This window comes from Prunus mume, linkage group LG8, assembly GCF_029339155.1.
Source record: "Prunus mume cultivar Tortuosa linkage group LG8, ASM2933915v1, whole genome shotgun sequence".
Classification (NCBI taxonomy): domain Eukaryota; kingdom Viridiplantae; phylum Streptophyta; class Magnoliopsida; order Rosales; family Rosaceae; genus Prunus; species Prunus mume.
The window spans coordinates 10,379,769-10,398,550 of record NC_142705.1 but is presented as its reverse complement, the minus strand read 5'-3'; the positions used below and the strand labels follow the sequence as shown (position 1 = coordinate 10,398,550).

The following is an 18,782-nucleotide window of genomic DNA, read 5'->3' as shown; positions in this document are numbered from 1 at the left end:
ATGTATCTGAAATTTGATTTTTGAAATTCATCCGAAATTTGAATTTTGAAATTCATTCGAAATTTGAACCCAAAAATTTATCTGAAATTTGAATTTTGAAATTCATCCGAAATTTGAACCAAAAAATCTTATCCCGAAATTTTATCTGATTATGAATAGTCTTGACACGTAGGAACCCGTAAATCTTATCCGAAAATATTATCCACATTAATTATTAAGGTAAATAAAATTGTGAATAAAACAAAAAAATGAATAGTAATGCCCTTAGCTAGGGCAATGGGTGGAAACACAAAATTCTGATTTTGCAAGGGCAACCACTATTCATGTGAATAGTGACTGCCCTAGCTCCCCCCTTGCCATGGCTAAGGGCAATATGGGTGGAGTTGCTCTAATAGGGAATCAGCAAGTGATCGACTTTGCGTTGATGCTTTCGGCTGCTTTAGTTAGGTTAGGTGGAAGGCAATATTTCTTTGTCTAAAACTTTGTTTTTATTTTTTGGGCTATTTGTCATCTTGTGGGGGAATTTGGGGAGCTAAGGACAGCTAGCATGGTTCTACAAGGTCCTCTTTCACTTGGCTAGATCCCTTTGACAAAAGTAAAATCAAAATCCTAACCTAAGAAAGGAATCCTATGATTTCGAAATCTGAAAAAATAAATCGAAGATGAAAAGTAACCTTTTTTTTTTTTTTTTTTTTTGGGTCCAAATTTGATATCATTAAAGCAAACCCCAAGCGGGAAGAAACGATACAAAAGCCTGAGGCTCCAAGCAGCAAACAAAAACCGATTAAGAGGCAAATCATGATCATTTCAGTGTTTGCTAACACTTAAGGAATCAAAACAAGAGTGGGGCCCGCATCCATATTCTTGAAAAATGAAGGATCAGACTCCATGGTGACGGGGTAGTATTATGATTACTAGTAATCATGAGTCATCATGCATTCATTCCGATTCCAAGTTAATAAACATGCTATAAGTTAACAAATAAGCAATAACTACTGAGAAGATACATACACTTTAAATTCTCTCTCATACGAATCATTGATAGACTTTCCATAGGCTTAGAATTTTCTTTGTTTGTTATTTTTTTTCTCAATTCAATTTGGGTGCATGAACTTGGCTGTTTCGGAATGTAGCACCAACTTATAATTTGTCATAATTTTTTTAAAAAAATACAAGTTGTTGAATTACTCTAATGTACTGGGAGCACTAGTGGACCGAAGAATTTTTTAGCATAAGTGTAATTTTGAAAGGCTAAAAGCTTTATAAAAAAATATTAAAAAATACATATTATGAATCAATTTGAATTACATTCGAACTTGCTTTGGAAGCTTGATCGATACAATGTTTTCTTTCTTGGCACAAGACTTGATTGATGAATCAGTTTTTATAACTAAGGACATATTGTATCGATCAAGCTTCCAAAGTAAGTGAGGACATATTTTCTCTAAATAGAAATAAAAATCAACCAAGAAAATAAACAGACTTGGTGGTGGAGATGTAAATTTTTTTATTTATGAATTTGATGATTTTATGGACTTGGATTGGTGGGAATCACTCAAAAAGGGACTTTCTTTTTTTAAAAGCAAAATCTCCTTACTAGAAGGAGTTTTAAGGAGCCAAGGTGTGCTCTTTAATTTATGAGCATGGCTTGGCTCCTTAAAATTATAGAAAAGCTCCTCCTTAAAATCAATGGGATTTTGACACTTGTCAAATTTCATTAACAATGACAAAGTTTCAATAAAAAAGAATATTCAAATTTTGACACGTGTCAAAACCACATTGGTTGTATGGAGGGTTCAATTAAGTGGAGGGACAAATGTCAAAATTTTGGATAGGTGACAAAAAGGGTACAGAGGATTTGGGTACAGCAGATCTGAAGTCTCTCTTACAATTGTAGTGCGTAAGCTTTGATTTATTAGACTTTTCACTTCCTCCGTGTATAAATTTTCTTCCACATCTATTTTCTGCACTTATTTAAATTCCTTGTTAATCTATTACAGTCTTCTTCAAGATTTTCAGCCGAGAAAATTAATAATGACAGAAGATAACCATGCAATTGGGATCGATCTGGGGACAACTTATTCGTGCGTGGCAGCGTGGCAGGCTGATCATGTAGAAATCCTGGTGAACGATCATGGTAACAGAACAACTCGATCTTATGTTACATTCACTGATAGTAAGAGGTTGGTAGGAGATGAAGCATTTAACCAAGTCGGGAGGTTCCCCGCCAACTCAATCTTCGGTAAGATTAAAATGATATGATCAGTTATACTTAATTGTTTATTTGTTTCCTTCCTCACATAATAATCTAAAAATGATTTTACAGATGCAAAGCGGTTAATTGGTAGGAGATTTAGTGATGAAACTGTTCAAAATGATATTAAGTGCTGGCCATTCAAGGTCATTGAAGGTCCTGCTGACAAGCCCTTGATTGTGGTTAACCACAAGGGTGAAGAGAAAAAATTTGCTGCGGAAGACATCTCTTCCATGGTTTTGGCAAAGATGCGGGAGATTGCAGAGTCCTACCTTTGCTCAAAGATTTCAGCAAAAAATGCGGTTATCACTGTCCCCTCTTACTTCAACGACTCACAGCGCCAGGCTACAATAGAGGCTGGCAAACTAGCGGGCTTAAATGTGCTGCGTATTATTAACGAACCAACTGCTGCAGCCATCGCTTATGGAATCGACAAGAAGGCCGGTTGGTTTAACAAGAGAAATGTGATGATATTTGATTGGGGTGGTGGTACGTTGGATGTGTCACTACTTACCATAGGCCATGGTGTCTTTGACGTGAAGGCCACTGCCGGAGATACTCACCTTGGCGGTGAAGACTTGGATAACAGAATGGTGAATTACTGCGTGGAAGAATTCAAGACAAAACAGAACGTGGACATTGGTGGAAACGCCAAAGCTCTTAGGAAGGCCAAAACTGCGTGCGAGAAAGCAAAGAAGGCACTTTCATTTTCCTTTGACACTGATATTGAAATCGACTCTTGGTATAAGGGTGAAGATTTTCATACAACTTTCACACGGGACAAATTCGAAGAACTGAATATGGATATCTTCAACAAGTGCATGGAGCCTGTGAACAAGTGTTTGGAGGATGCCAAAATGGACATAAGCAAAGTCGACGATGTTGTTCTTGTTGGTGGGTCTTCCAGAATCCCCAAGGTACAAGAGCTGTTGCAGGAGGTTTTCAAGGGTAAGGAGTTGTGCAAGAGCATAAATCCCGATGAGGCCGTGGCTTATGGAGCCGCTGTTCAGGCTGCAGCCTTGAGTGGGAATGTAACGGGGAAGCTTCAAGACTTCACTCTCTTAGATGTCACCCCTCTATCACTTGGGTTGGAGTGTAGGGATTATGTTACTTCCGAGCATTACATGAATGTTGTGATTCCAAGAAACTCAAGAATTCCGGTGAGGAAGACAACAAGTTTAACTACTGTTTATGACTATCAAGAGGCTGTTACCTTCCCCATTTATGAGGGTGAAAGTAAAGTAGCCAAAAATAATAATTATTTAGGTGAATTCACCCTCCATGGCATTCCTCCGGCTCCCAAGGGTGTTCCCAATTTCAGTGTCTACTTTGATATGGACGCAAATGGAGTTTTGAGTGTCTCCGCTGAGGATATGTCCACTGGCCAGAAGAAAGGGATCAAAATCAAGCGTGACAGAACAAAGTAACTCTTTAAGGGAATATTAAGGATTAAGATAGCATCTACCATGAAGTAATTATTTTCTTTGATTTCATGTTTAAGTACAATATCTTTAAGGGAAGTCGATGTGAACTTCTTTTGCTTGTGCATTTTGTGATTTGCTGGTTTTTTTCTTGTTTTTTTTTCTCTTCACTGGGTTGGGGTGTGGGGGAGTGTGCTTGTAAAAGACTTGCCTGATTTGTAGCGCACACATCTTATAAGTAAAAACATATTTCTTCCCGCAAATACATTCAAGACAGCTTCAGTTTGTATTTTGGATTAAATTTTTGTGTCTTGCTCCTTATCATCATCAAGGAGATTTGTTATAACGTTGTACAAAAGTTTAATTTGGTGCATATTACAGACACAAGAAGATAATTTATAGATTAAATTAGGGCAATTTATCTTCTTTCTTCTTTTTTCCTTTACAAACGATAGAAACATATTTACAAGGTAATTTTATAACAGGTCAATAAATTAACACAACTGTCCAATACACCCACAATAAAATCACAACTAGATATCAAACTCATCATCGCAAATATATATCACCCTCACCTCATCGGCCTTCTATGTGTCCACTTACTCAATTATTAAAATGCGTTCTCTCTCACTAAGAATATGGAAACTCAGCATGATTAGATGAGGAGAGATGAGTGGCACAACTTTCTTCCTACTCTGAAGGGAGTCTTTCAATGAAGTTCTTTACTTGGCCCCAAAAGATAAAATAAAAATTCTTCCTCGCATGACACAGATAAATGACCATGCAGCTCCAAAAAAATTTATTTTATTTTAACTCTTTGTTGGAAAATATTTTATTTATATTCATTCCCTTGGAAGTTGGAAGTAGTCAACTTATTTACCAGTTATGTCTTGACACATGTGCAGAAATTCTTCCTTATGTGTTTCTAGTGACTCATTTTTGTATATATGTTCAAATTAAGGTTTTGGGACAAAAGGATTGTTCCTCTTTGTTTTTAGTGAGTCATTTTAGTTGTGCTATTAAAGAAATAAATAAATCTTGCCTGAGTGGCAGAACATGAAGGATAATGTGAGCTTAGGTTTCTGACACATAATTTTTGAAATGAGTATATAACAATTTCACAAATTATTACTGAACATGATTTAACTGTTTTTGTTCTCGAAAAACGTTTTCAAATTAACAATTTCACAACATTCTTAGATATAGAAAATGCAAATTTGTTTTTCTGTTTTGCTATATTGTATTAGTTTTGTTCTGTATATACGATTTTATATTTTTTCTTGTTTTTATCCTTTATGGCCACTGTCATGAGCACTCTTCCTAACCTTTTTAGCTTTCTATCACGACCAAGACTTTCCAGCTGCCATTTTTCATTTATTGGGTTATTTACTCAAATGGTTCTCAAATTTATACTCGAGTTGCATTTTGATCCCCGAACTAAATTATTCGTTCAAATGGTCCACAAACTCTATATTAATTGAAGAATTGGTCCAACTGCTACATTTTCTGTGAATTTTAGTCATTGTTTGGATTGTGCGTGATTCTCTCCAGATGAATTCAACATGTTGTTGTGTATGATCCCTAGAGAAGATTTACTCATATTCGGCACATAATTGCTTTGTACTTTTATTTACTCATCAATAATATACTATCGCTTATTTTTTTATTAGTTAAATAAACTACTTTTAACATCTAAATTATGTAAATAAAAGAGGAAGAATAAATTATTATGAATGATCTTAGCCACTTCAGTTTTACTTATAGTTGGAAAGTCCAAGAAAATAAATTATGTAAATGGTTAGACTCAACAAGATATCACCGTCAGCAACTTGAAAATTAGCCTGGGCTATAAAATTATTTTTTCTCAAGAGCACTACTAAAAATCTTAGTAGTTAAATTGAAAATAAATTTGCATTTTAAGGCCAAAACCAAATTACCAATTTTTTGCCCCGAACCTAATACCTCTTATTACCTTTTTGGCAGTACCTAAATTATACGGAAAATTTTTGGTAGTGCTTGTGAATAAATAAATAAATCGTGTCTAGAAGGGTAATGTGAATTTTGGTTTCTGACAAATAATTTTTTAAATGGAATATAACAATTTCACAAATTATTAATGAATATGATTGTACTGATTTTGTTCTCGAAAAATGTTGTCAAATATGTATGGGTAATGCAAATTCTTTTTTCCATTTTTGCAATACAAAAACATTTTAACAAAACATTACTAGATAGAATGAGGTCCAACAAATTTGCTATCTGGCTCTCTATATTCACAGAGGAGGAGAGAGTGTTAATGTATGGTTTTTACTATTTTCTTTTGGCTTCCCTTGACAACTTTGTAATAAGATGTGTGTTGTTATTTATCAAGCTCAAGTTTAGATTAAGGAAAACCTTTCTTGGTGCTCCTCTCTAACTTCTGTTGTATGGAGGTTCAAGCAATTTGACAAAGGTATTGTGCATTGCATATCATTTCATAAAACAGTCTTCATAAAAATGATGACTAGTCATCCGTTTCTCAGATGACTAGTCATCCTTGCTCTGTAGAATTTCCAGCTTGGATAACAAACTGTTTTGTCCTATTCCTCTTTCTCTCTCTCTGCTGCCATCTGTGTTTCGACCTAAGGAATTTTTTGGCTGTAAAGGCTACGTTTTTGTCATTTGGTGGTTGTCTCTTTTGGGTGGAAGTTTTGGAAAGTTTGGCTTGCCATCTTTCGCTTCTTCTTCCTCGAGAGAACTATCTTATTTCATCTATGAGTTTTTCCAATTGATTTCTTTTTGAAAAACTGCATTTGAAACACAAATCTGCATCTAGCTACTTAAATCATTCTATCATTTATATCTAGGTCAGATTCAAGATTGATTTCTTCAAGAGTATGGTTTCTTGAAGAAATTGGTCATTCTTCTTTGAATCCAAATTGGTTTCGGTTTGTGTTGGAGCTTGCAAGCTAGTGTCATAGGATGAACGAGCTGGAGAAGGAGCTGCAATTGCCATGAAGAACTGAGCTTCAAGCTTTGCTAAGTTGGAGAAGAAGATTGCACAAAGGAGGTATAGCTCATCTTGCTAAATAGATCTAGGTTTTTCTTGAGCTTGCTTGTGTTCCTTTATAAGAATCTTTTTCTACTTAGTGGATTTCCTGGTCGGTTGATGACCCCCAGTTTTTCCCAATGGTGGGTTTCTGGGTAAACAGTTTCTGGTTTCCAACTCTGTAAATTTTCTGGGTTTGTGTTCTTGACAGTTGACTAGTCATCTTGGTTTGTGCAGTTGACTAGTCATCTTTTTTTGTTGTTTGGTGTTTGTTTGATTATGCTGTCTTCACACACTTTCACTATAGTTGTTGCTAGCACATGGGATGCCTAGATTGACGGGTCCTTCTGAGTGCCTAGGTTGTCACTAGTAATTCTCTAGGCTTGCAGGTACATCTTTGTATGCTCTGTGTATGTTATTGTTTGGTATAATTCATATATGACAGTTGACTAGTCATAAGAGTATTTGGTCAAGGTCTAGAGTGTGAAGTTTGCTGCGTTCTTAGTTGAATATCTTTTAAATTTACCCCTCGTCACTTAAGTACCATTTTCAGAGAGAAATTAAGGGTTCTCCATTTCTTCCTCTCCTCTCTCCCTAGGCTCACAAGTCACAACCCTCTCTCACTTCTTCCTTTTTTTGATTTTTTTAATGAACTTTTAATTTATAAAGGAGGTTACAGAAATAATAAAATATTAGAAAGTAGTCAAAATAGATAACATTGTTAAAGAAAACACTTTTTAAGTAGTTTGCTATAATAGCTTTCTAACTATTTTAACTAAAATTTTACTAAATTTGAAGACGCTCCTGGAAATACTCTTATATTATATACGTTTTTTAAATGCAAAGTCAAACTGTAAAAGTAGCTCTTGTAAAATTGGCATACACTTTTATTTTATTATATATTTTTTCTGAAGAGTGATCAATGCTTTCCTTTGTATTTTTTTATTGAATATGGCCGCGGTCATGATTTCACAGGAGTAATAGTCACTGTGACTTTTGCTTTTTTTTTTTTAAAAATTTATAATATATATATAGGGAGTGACTTTTGCTAATGTGTAATCCACTTCGTCCTCACCTTTTTTTTTTTTTTTTGGCTTTCAATCGTGTTGATTTTTCAAATCAAAATGAATCACCAAACTCTATGATACAGCCAAGACAACAGAGAAAAACAACCCAGGCTTTGCTGAACTTTATTACATATTTTATGTTATTGTGCCAAAAAAAGTTCCATGAAAATATTAGGTGAGGTAGGTATTTTTAGTCTTTTGAGTCTACCTTTGTAAATGTCTACAATAATTAGTCTGAGAGAGAGTGAGAGAGAGACTGATCTACTTTTGTTAGTCTGTTGCCGAATACCTGTAGCGGAGTCAGGATTTGGAACTCACACCACTAGAATTCTTTTCTTTCTTCATAGATCTAAGAGCTCTTAGAGGTCCCCTTATTTTAAGAAGTGGATAGAGAGTATGGTTGAAGTTATATTTTTCCAATTCCTCCGTAAAATTTGTTTGAGAATGTGGTTTAGGAAGCCCATTGTGGATGCTCTAAGTAATCAAAAATACAAAAACATCATACATATTACATATATATATATATAAATCATTACAATTCTTTTGTGTATGTAATAAGTACAAAAAAATTTGTGTGCGTACAACGTTATAACAAATCTACTTGGTGATTTTAAGGAGCAAGACACAAATTTAATCAACAATAAAAACTGAAGCTCTCTTGAATGTTTGCGGGAAGAAATACGTTTTTTACTTATATAAGATGTACGCGCTAGAAATCAGGCAAGTCTTTTACAAGCACACTCCCCCACACCAACCCAGAGAAGAAAAAGAAAAAGAAGAAGAAAATAAAAACAGCAAATCACGAAATGCACAAGCAAAAGAAGTTCACATCGACTTCCCTTAAATAATTACTTCATAGTGGCTGCTATCTTAATTCTCAATATTCCCTTAAGAGTTACTTTGTTCTTTCACGCTTGATTTTGATCCCTTTCTTTTGGCCAGTGGACATATCCTCAGCAGAGACACTCAAAACTCCATTTGCGTCCATATCAAAATAAACACTGAACTTGGGAACATGCTTGGGAGCCGGAGGAATGCCATGGAGGGTGAATTCGCCTAAAAAATTATTATTTTTGGCTATGCTACTTTCGCCCTCATAAATGGAGAAGTTAACAGACTCTTGGTAGTCATAACTAGTAGTTACACTTGTTGTCTTCCTCACCGGAATTCTTGAGTTTCTTGGAATCACAACATTCATGTATAACCTGGAACTATCTCGTTCCTCACACTCCAATCCAAGTGATAGAGGGGTGACATCCAAGAGAGTGAAGTCTTGAAGCTTCCCAGTTACGTTCCCACTCAAGGCTGCAGCTTGAACAGCGGCTCCATAAGCCACGGCCTCATCGGGATTAATGCTCTTGCACAACTCCTTACCCTTGAAAACCTCCTGCAATAGCTCTTGAACCTTGGGGATTCTAGAAGACCCACCAACAAGAACAACGTCATCGACCTCGCTTATGTCCATTTTGGCATCCTCCAAACACTTGTTCACAGGCTCCATGCACTTGTTGAAGATGTCCATGTTCAGTTCTTCGAATTTGTCCCGGGTGAAAGTTGTGTGAAAATCCTCACCCTTATACCAAGAGTCGATTTCAATATCAGTGTCAAAGGAAAATGAAAGTGCCTTCTTTGCTTTCTCGCACGCAGTTTTGGCCTTCCTAAGAGCTTTGGCGTTTCCACCAATGTCCACGTTCTGTTTTGTCTTGAATTCTTCCACGCAGTAATTCACCATTCTGTTATCCAAGTCTTCACCGCCAAGGTGAGTATCTCCGGCAGTGGCCTTCACGTCAAACACGCCATGGCCTATGGTAAGTAGTGACACATCCAAAGTACCGCCGCCCCAATCAAATATCATCACATTTCTCTTACTAAACCAACCGGCCTTCTTGTCGATTCCATAAGCGATGGCTGCAGCAGTTGGTTCGTTGATGATACGCAACACCTTTAAGCCGGCTAGTTTGCCAGCATCTAAGGTAGCCTGACGCTGTGAGTCGTTGAAGTAAGAGGGGACAGTGATAACTGCATTTCTTTCAGAAATCTTTGAGCAAAGGTAGGACTCGGCCGTCTCCCGCATCTTTGCCAAAACCATGGATGAGATGTCTTCAGCAGCAAATTGTTTCTCTTCACCCTTGTGGTTAACCACAATCATGGGCTTGTCGGCCGGACCTTCAATGACCTTGAATGGCCAGCACTTGATATCATTTTGAACAGTTTCGTCACTAAATCTCCTACCAATTAACCGCTTTGCATCTGTAAAACCATTTCCCAGTTTAGATTCTTATGTCAGGATAAGGAAACAAATAAATAAAAAATTAATTATAATTGATCATTTCATTTTATTTTTACCGAAGATTGAGTTGGCGGGGAACCTCCCGACTTGGTTAAATGCTTCATCTCCTACCAACCTCTTACTATCAGTGAAGGTAACATAAGATCGAGTTGTTCTGTTACCCTGATCATTCACCAGGATTTCTACATGATCAGCCTGCCACGCTGCCACACACGAATATGTTGTCCCCAGATCGATCCCAATTGCATGGCTATCTTCTGCCATTACTAATTTTCTCGGCTCAAAAGCTCCTAAAAGAATGTCAAATATTAACAAGGAAGTTAAATAAGTGCAGAAACCAGATGTGGAAGAAAATTTATACAGGGAGAGGAGGCGAAAAGTCTAATAAATCAATTTTTACTGAGGAAGGAAGTGAAAAGTCTAATACACACGTATGAGCTTAACCATACGTGATTAATACCATACGAGAATCAAGGAAAGAGATTTAAAATGCTATACTATTCCCAATATGTATATTTCTCTATCTTAAATAAATCAGTAATTAATAAAAGGAAAATTTTTTTTTTTTTTGGTAAATACCACAAGATGTCCCCACTCGAGGTTGGGATTAATCCCCCTCGAGGTTCGGCTTGCACTTGACCACAAAGTGCTTCCAACAGGTTTCAAATCCCTTTCATTGAGGCACTAGGTAACTCGCCATTTTTACTCACTATTTTAATAAAAGTGTACCGTCATCACCTTTATCAACACTTCACATGTGTCCATGAGTATAACCATGGTTACACAAATACAAAACAAATAGTTAATTATGGTTATGCCCAAAAATACATGTCAAGTCAAGCGTTGAGAATAATGGTTATAGCACACCTTGGGTTAAAGTGGTAAGCAAAAATATGTCATAATTTTCTCATACTCATTGGAAATATCACTATTTTTTTTTTTTTTCCTTTTGGTTTTCTGATCATTCTCTCTCCCCGCATTAATATATACGCCCTTAAATTTTTTTCCCATTACCTTCCCCTTGCCATTGTCATCTGTACTAACCGATTCTTCCTCAAGGCGAGTATTTTAGTTTTCTGATCATCCTCTATCTCCTCTCCATTTATTGGCTAAGCAAGAAAAAAAAAAAAGAAGATAAATTTCTGATTGTATATTTTTTTAAACGTTTGGTCTTTGGAAGGAGAGGCGGCTGAAGCTGCTACAATCAACTCATCAACTTCTGCTTCTAGCCAATCTGCTGGAGCTTCCATGGCCCTAGAGAACATGCCACCATTTCCGGTTCCAATCAAACTTACGAGTGATATATATAACTATCAGCAGTGGAAATCTTTCTCTCTTTCATATTTTGACCACCACCGTCTTTCCGGAATCATTCATGGAACAGAGCCTCGTCCTGGGCTATTTGAGTCTACCTTTGGTAGTTGGTCCGGCAGTGATTGGTTCGACAGAGATCAACAGGCTATGAATTGGATGAAAGACACCCTATCTGGTAGTCTCCAACAAATAGTCATGGCCGGAGCTGACTCTTCACGAAAGGTCTGGCTAAATCTTGAGCAACACTTCGCCTGTCTCTGTCATGCTCGCATCTATCAGCTTAAATCTTATCTACACAGAGTGAAGAAAGATCCCACCATTCCGATGGCTAACTATCTGGAAAAAATCAAACAGGTGGCGACCGATCTCGCAGCCGCCGGTGCTCCTGTGGAATATCAAGAACTCCTCCATGTACACATCCTGGTGGGATTACCAGAGGAGTACAATCCCGTTCGTAAAAGGATAGAACACTGTCCAGTAAGTAGTTGGGATGAGTTGTGCGACTTATTGTTGAAAGAGGAAATGCGTCTGGATCCACAGAGCACATTAAGACTTAGATATGCTTCTCCTGCCTCTCCTCCTCAAGAAAAAGAAGAGTACGCAATCGGGATCGATCTGGGAACAACCTATTCCCGCGTAGCGGTGTGGCACAAGGATCATGTAGAGGTTATTCTGAACGATCATGGGAACAGGAAGACTGCATCTTATGTTGCCTTCACTGAAACTGATGAGACTAATTTGGTAGGTGATGCAGCATTTAACCAAGTCGTCAGAAACACAGCCAACTCCATCTTTGGTACGTATCATATTCATATGTAGGATTAAACTGCATGTTTACGGTCTCCTTTTTAATTTTATTCAGTTAGAACTATAATCATGAGTGTATATATGAAATTGTCACTTTTTCTAAGCTATCTAGCAGCTAGATTATGAATCAACAAATCTAAAGATTGATTTTGATTTTTACTATGTGTTTGCATGAATTGTAGTTTAAGAATTTCTTGAGGAAGTTAAAATTGTCTTAACTCTCAGTAAGATCCTACCGTGGTGGTTAATAAGCTATTATATTAAATACCTACTTAAACTCGTGCTATCTGATAGAACTTGGCATCCATTTGCAGATACAAAGAGGTTAATCGGTAGGAGATTCAGTGACGCCTCTGTTCAAAGTGATGTGAAGCTCTGGCCATTCAAGGTCATTGAAGGTCCAGGTGACAAACCCGTGATTGTGGTCACCCACAATGGCCAAGAGAAACAATGTTCTGCTGAAGATATCTCATCCATGGTTCTGGTAAAGATGAGGAAGATTGCCGAGACCCATTTGGGCTCAACTGTGAAAAATGCAGTTATCACGGTCCCTGCTTACTTCAATGACTCGCAGCGCCGAGCTACAAAAGATGCAGGCATCTCTGCTGGCCTAAATGTGTTGCGTATTATGAATGAACCAAGTGCTGCTGCCATTGATTATGGCCTTAACAAGAAGGCCGGTTGGAGTAGCCCGCGAAACGTGATGATATTTGATTTGGGTGGTGGCACTTTAGATGTGTCATTGCTTACCATGAGCAGTTCTGGTGACTTTAAAGTCAAGGCAACGGCTGGAGACACTCACCTTGGCGGCCAAGACTTCGATAATAGATTGGTGAACTACTGTGTTGAGGAATTCAAGAGGGAGCATAAATTGGACGTTAGTGGAAACAAGAGAGCTCTTAGGAGGTTAAAAAATGAATGTGAGAAGGCAAAGAAAAGACTCTCATTTGAGTCTGACATTGATGTTGAAATTGACTGTTTGTGTGAAAATACTGATTTCGCCATAACTTTTACTCGTGCCATATTTGAACAACTAAACGGGGAATTATTTACCAAGTGTATGGAGCCTGTGAAGAAGTGCTTAAAGGATGCTAACATGGATGTAAGCCGTGTCGACGATGTTGTTCTTGCTGGTGGCTCTACTAGAATTCCCATGGTGCAACAGCTATTGCAGGAATTTTTCAAGGGGAAGGAGCTGTGCAAGGGCGTTAATCCGGATGAGGCAGTGGCATATGGCGCTGCGGTTCAAGCAGCAGCCTTGACTGGGAATGGAAAGGGGGAGTTTTTTCAGGACTACACTCTCAAGGACGTCACTCCTCTGGCACTTGGTGTGGAGGTTGCAGATAATAAGATCATAAAGTTGATTCCAAGAAACTCACTAATTCCCGAGAAGAAGATACTAACGTTGCTCACTTCTACGGATGACCAAGCTTCGCTCAAATTTCACATATGGGAGAGTGAGAGTAGCATACTAGCAAATCTCAACCATTTGGCTGAATGCAGCATCCTCGACATTCCTCCAGCTCCCAAACGTGTTCATAAATGCGAAGTTTTATTTGAAATTGATCCTGATGGCATCTTGAGTGTCTCTGCTGTCGATAAGTCCACTGGCCAAAAGAAAGAGATCATAATCAACCGTGACAAACCGAACTACTCTGAGCGAATTCAGAGAACTAAGAGATGAGGTTAGAAATAATAATCTATATCCCATGCTACCGCTGAAATAGCATATAATGAAATCAATTTGACATATCTTTACTTTGTTTACTTGTAGCAGGTTATATTGTTTTAGGGTGAAATCATGTGTTTATTTTTTCTTTTTTTGTGATCTACTTCATCCACGGGATATTTGCAGATCAGATATTACTTACCAACTATGGCCGTCTACGCTACTCCGCATTGCAGAACTCAATTATCCTCACTGTTTTCTTGTTAATACTTAATTATATATTACTCTTTATATTTTAACTGTGTAACGTTTAAGTTGTGCTATAAATTTGAATATTTTGTTATCTGCTGGAGCTGGTATTGGGCTTGATTTCTTTGTTTGGGTCATTCGAGCTTGGTTTGCTTGTAGAATAAACAATTCAAGCTGATTGGGAATGGGTTGAAGAAAATGGACCTCCAACAGTCCAACTATCACACCAGAAAAAAAAAAAAAAAAAAAACAGTTTTGCCTTGTATAAGGCTCTGTCTAACAAATCACCAGGTTAATCCTCTGTCTAACAAAACACAGCACATCAGGTTCAAGAGTTCTTCCTTACCTGTTGCATATCTTGATCTACTACTTGTACCAAACTCAGAAAAGGAGGGCACTTGAAATCTTGTACACGTTCACCAATAGAGACCTCAAAGATCCACAAAGAAAGATGCAAGATGGCAATTTCATCATATCCATATCTGTTTTAAGTATAAGTAACTGAAGATCAAGCACTTAAACATTACACCTTGCTGCAATGCGGATCCATGTGATCGCCCAGAACATCTCATCATGGAAGCTTGAACATAGATCCAAATGTATATGAAAGTTTGGTATCTTACTATCCCCACGATGAACCAAGAACCTATCGAAAGAATTCAGCATGTTTAATTGCTCCTGCTTGTCTGACTACGATGACCGAAAATCCAATGACGGGGATGAGAGATAAAGCCCTCTGAATCTTTTAGACACGCTGCCTACTTGAATGAGTTTTTCAAAATTGAAAAAAGAAAGAATATGATGAGCAACTTCATCTGGAAGATTACTAAACCTGTCTATTATACTCTCTGGATAAGGTACTTGAGCTTGAGAACTTGCAGTAGCCAAGAACTTATGCTTGTGTTCCATGACACTACAGATTTCTTTTACACCTGCAAAGATGAAGGACACAAAAACAAAATTATGTAAATAATACGAGTACGACACTATGAGTCTACTACCATTTCACCACTTTAAATCCCTAATCTGGATATAATTGTGTTTATGTTTTAGTAGTTTTTTGGTTTTTTTGTGCAAGATTTTAAGGAGACAAGCGTGCCAAATTATTTTTGGGTTTCAATATTAAAGACTTAAGAATGTTGTAAGAATCATAAACATAAGAAAAGGCTCTATTTTTGGGTTTCAGCATTAAAAACTACATTATTACAAGATTAGGGTTCTATCATAACAGATAAACACAGCCGTTGCATCCATTGACATCCAGAATAAGGTTTTGAAGACACAAATAAATTCTTCAAAAAATTCTTCAACCTTCATTTTCCCCCCCTTTCCATTTCCTTTGTTTTTCCTGAAAGACAACTCTGGCAGTGGCAACAGAATTCATCTTACTTTCATTTACCACTCGAATATGAGTTGATTGCTGGGGTGAATAAAGTAAGACCATTTCCTTCAAGTTCTTAGCATCCTCAAGCATATATCTTCCTAGCTCCAGTTCATTGTTCCCATTAGAAAGCTCTATTGTTGCCTCCTTAAGCTGATCAATAAAAGCCAAGTTTTGAGATTTCCAGAATTCCTTATTAAATCCACACGCCTGGAAAGGAAACAACCAAATCAATAAATAAAAAATTATAGAGAGCAAATGTTACTCTCAGAACTGCACTACCTACTTATGATGATTATCCCTTCTGCAGAATAGGGTTATACATCGCTCAGTATACAATAATTTAAGCTCTAAAGATAACATTTCTCAGAGCACAACTATTTTTAGTTTTTTTGACCCAGATCAATACACTCCTCATTTGAGTGTTGTGGACTTGTGTGTGTGTGTGTGTGTGTGAGAGAGAGAGAGAGAGAGAGAGAGAGAGAGGGAGAGAGAGAGAGAGAGAGGGGTAACAGACTTGAACTCTTACTTCAGGTTTATGGATGAATAAGGGTCAGACATTATGTACAATGTTTTCAAATTGGGCATTCCTCTCAGAAGAGAGACCATTGCCGGGACTATGCCATCATCCAAGCTCTCAACATGCATACCCAGGTAAGAAATATCACCAAATGGTGTAGACACAGGACCTTCCCTCAACAGAGCCTGCAATATTATATAGATGAGAGGCAAACTCTTAAATGAAACAAGTGTGAGCACCCAGAACACTATAATGAAAAAAGATTCACACAATTGAGCTAATTGCAATCAATTTCAATAATCTACAAAATGATCATTGTTCAAAAAGTTATTATTATTTTATGCTTTCGGTTATGTTCACCTTCTGTTTTTTAACCAAAGAAGAGACGGGAGCAAAGTGGGAAATCAAAAAAATAAATCAATCTTAAATAGTATTTAAAAAAATCATTTTAGTTCTATCTATTCTCCCTCCTCTCAGCCTCCCACCTGTCGACTCCCTCAATCCTTTCACTCCTTAAGACATAAAAAAATATAAAAAAATATAAAAATAAAGTATCGAATGACCCTTTTTTAATTTCCAATTTTGTATTTTTTGCAGACTGATAAGTTCATGCATTGATTTCAAATAAAACTTGCAGCACCAATATGAAATATCATCCATGTAATTCCATCACTCGGTTTTGAAAAAACTTTTAAGTTTATGAAACATAAATTAGCCATCCCTACTATTGCCACACTGTAGACTCATAGCGAAGATATGTTCCCTGCAATATCCTTCAAAAGATTCCAGAAAACACATAATCTACCATAAGTTCATATCGCAAGGCATCATGTTTTTGCTACAAGAGAGTTTCTGTCTGAATTTTTACCTTGGTCATCTCTCCACTTAGAATAAGGACTTTAGCCCTGCGTACACTGCAAAGAACCTCAAGTACATTGCTGAAGTCATTGTTATCTACCCCATGCTTCAGAAAAATCTCAGCCTTCTCTAGACACATTAGTTTCCCCAGATTTTGGTTATTCAACAAATTCCCAATCCATTTCAAATATTTAAGATTTGGAGCAAAAACTTTGAAAGATTTGCTGCTAGTAGAAGCAAATCTCCACTCTATATGTATGTCTTCAAGTTTCTCACAAGAGATATTAAGATGACAGAGGCCACAATAAGAGGGAAACACAAAACTAAAAGATTCCAACGACGAGCTTTCCATGGTGATATTTTCTACTTCAACATGTTCAAGATGCAATTCCTTAATGCATTTGCAAGAACACGAGATCCATTTGCAAAACCCCTCATCTATCGTAACATTTGTCAACTTTAAGTACTGGAGATTAGTGGAACTAACCAAGGAGGGCGCTGTAAGAATTTTATTGCAGTGCACTGATAGAGACCTCAAAGATCCACAAAGAAAGATGCAAGATGGCAACTCTAGCATCGTCGTATCAGTATCCTCAACTCAAGATCAAGCACTTCAACATTACACCTTACTGCCATATGGATCCACGTGACTAATCAGTAAAGCTCGTTATAGAGACTTGCAGCTTTTCCGTAACTGAGACTCCAACAAATACGAAAGCATTGTATCTTATTCTCCCTACGACGAACCAAGAACCTATCTAAAGAACTCAACAACTTGAATTGCTTAGCATAAGAGGATTTATTCCAGTTGTTAAATTCATCAAAATTCAATGAGGGCATTGACAGATAAAGTTCTCTGCACTTTTTGGATAAAGTGCCAAAACGAGTGAGATCCAATATAGAAACTGATGAAAGAATTTGATGAGCAACTTCATTGGGCAGATCACTAAATCTATCTTTCATATGGTCAGGACAAGCTCCTTGAGCCTGAGAACTTGTAGTTGCCAATAACTTGCGCTTAGGTTCCATGATACTTGTTGTCCTTTTGTTTTTGTAATAGCATCTTACACCTATTAAGATAAAAGACACAAAAACACTACGTAAATATATGACGTCGACAGTACAAAACCCAAGACCGTTAAATCTCTATATGCTTCTAATTTGGAATATAAATTTGCCAAGTTCTACTATCTTTGAGTCATTAATAGAAGATCTAAAACAACAACAAAAAATTGCCATAAATTAGAAAACAACCTACAGACCATTTGTTAAATTTTATTCAATATCAAAAAGTTTAATATTGTTTGTAAAATTATATATATATATATATGTGTGTGTGTGTGTGTGTGTGTGTGTTTTATAAAAGACGGCATTATGTGCAACTAACCCTCAAAGCCGTCCTGTAGGTTAACGAAACCAGAAAATGCTCTGTGAAAGTTTGCAGCTTTTCCTCTCAATAGAATTCAAAATCTTCCAAAGTTATCAATTACCCAAAAAAAAAAAAATTGTAGAGTAAAAGAAAAAGACCTAAACTAGCAGCAATAAATGGGCTTTACCTAAAGTTTATTGAAGACGAAAGCCTCTGTTCCAACCTTGGGGACGAAGACACGAGCAGTACTGAAAGAGCTTCAGATGGTGAAGCTGAAGAATTTCAAAAAGGAAGTAGAGAAATTGGAATCAGCAAGGGCGTAGAATTGGGGGGGTTGAACGATCGGAAATTAACCCATACCTGATAAGGCTACCGACCTGGTAGCTGCGAAACGGAGATTGTGGTCGTCTCTTCAGTGGGCCGGCACTCGGCCGGCAAGTCCCCATTTTCGTCTAATTTTGGTGTTGCTCAAATTAAAAGAACATTTTTTTGTTAATATAAAAAATAATTTATTCAAAATGTGTTGGTTTAAAAAAAAAATACAAATTCATTTCT

General features: G+C 37.0%; 3 protein-coding genes and 1 pseudogene across 6 annotated transcripts; 2 read left to right on the top strand and 2 right to left on the bottom strand.

The window, feature by feature from the left end:
• Positions 1–1,604: 1,604 nt before the first annotated feature.
• LOC103341777 (heat shock cognate 70 kDa protein-like) lies at positions 1,605–3,938 on the top strand. The gene is made up of 3 exons (XM_008245325.2): positions 1,605–1,896; positions 2,001–2,242; positions 2,327–3,938. Exons 1-3 carry the CDS (start codon positions 1,817–1,819, stop codon positions 3,679–3,681), a joined length of 1,677 nt encoding a protein of 558 aa, XP_008243547.2. The 5' UTR covers positions 1,605–1,816; the 3' UTR covers positions 3,682–3,938.
• A 4,497-nt stretch (positions 3,939–8,435) lies between these two features.
• On the bottom strand, positions 8,436–10,396 carry LOC103341778 (heat shock cognate 70 kDa protein-like). The gene is made up of 2 exons (XM_008245326.3): positions 10,117–10,396; positions 8,436–10,020 (listed from the first exon to the last, which is right to left on the bottom strand). Exons 1-2 carry the CDS (start codon positions 10,322–10,324, stop codon positions 8,666–8,668), a joined length of 1,563 nt encoding a protein of 520 aa, XP_008243548.2. The 5' UTR covers positions 10,325–10,396; the 3' UTR covers positions 8,436–8,665.
• A 669-nt stretch (positions 10,397–11,065) lies between these two features.
• On the top strand, positions 11,066–14,193 carry LOC103341779 (heat shock 70 kDa protein 18-like). Of its 3 annotated transcripts, none has more exons than XM_008245329.3 (3): positions 11,066–12,170; positions 12,496–13,866; positions 14,037–14,193. In XM_008245329.3, the coding sequence occupies exons 1-2, from the start codon at positions 11,309–11,311 to the stop codon at positions 13,863–13,865; spliced, it is 2,232 nt and encodes a 743-aa protein (XP_008243551.2). In that variant the 5' UTR covers positions 11,066–11,308; the 3' UTR covers position 13,866; positions 14,037–14,193. The 3 variants fall into 3 exon arrangements, with proteins under 3 accessions (XP_008243551.2, XP_008243553.2, XP_008243552.2); XM_008245331.3 differs by having other exon boundaries at positions 13,959–14,193; XM_008245330.3 differs by having other exon boundaries at positions 13,956–14,193.
• A 57-nt stretch (positions 14,194–14,250) lies between these two features.
• Positions 14,251–18,744, bottom strand: LOC103341780 (putative F-box/FBD/LRR-repeat protein At1g78760; annotated as a pseudogene). Its single transcript, XR_016122563.1, has 6 exons — positions 18,588–18,744; positions 18,415–18,499; positions 16,869–17,928; positions 16,010–16,185; positions 15,411–15,690; positions 14,251–15,031 (listed from the first exon to the last, which is right to left on the bottom strand). The product of XR_016122563.1 is annotated as a putative F-box/FBD/LRR-repeat protein At1g78760 (transcript).
• Positions 18,745–18,782: the final 38 nt, after the last annotated feature.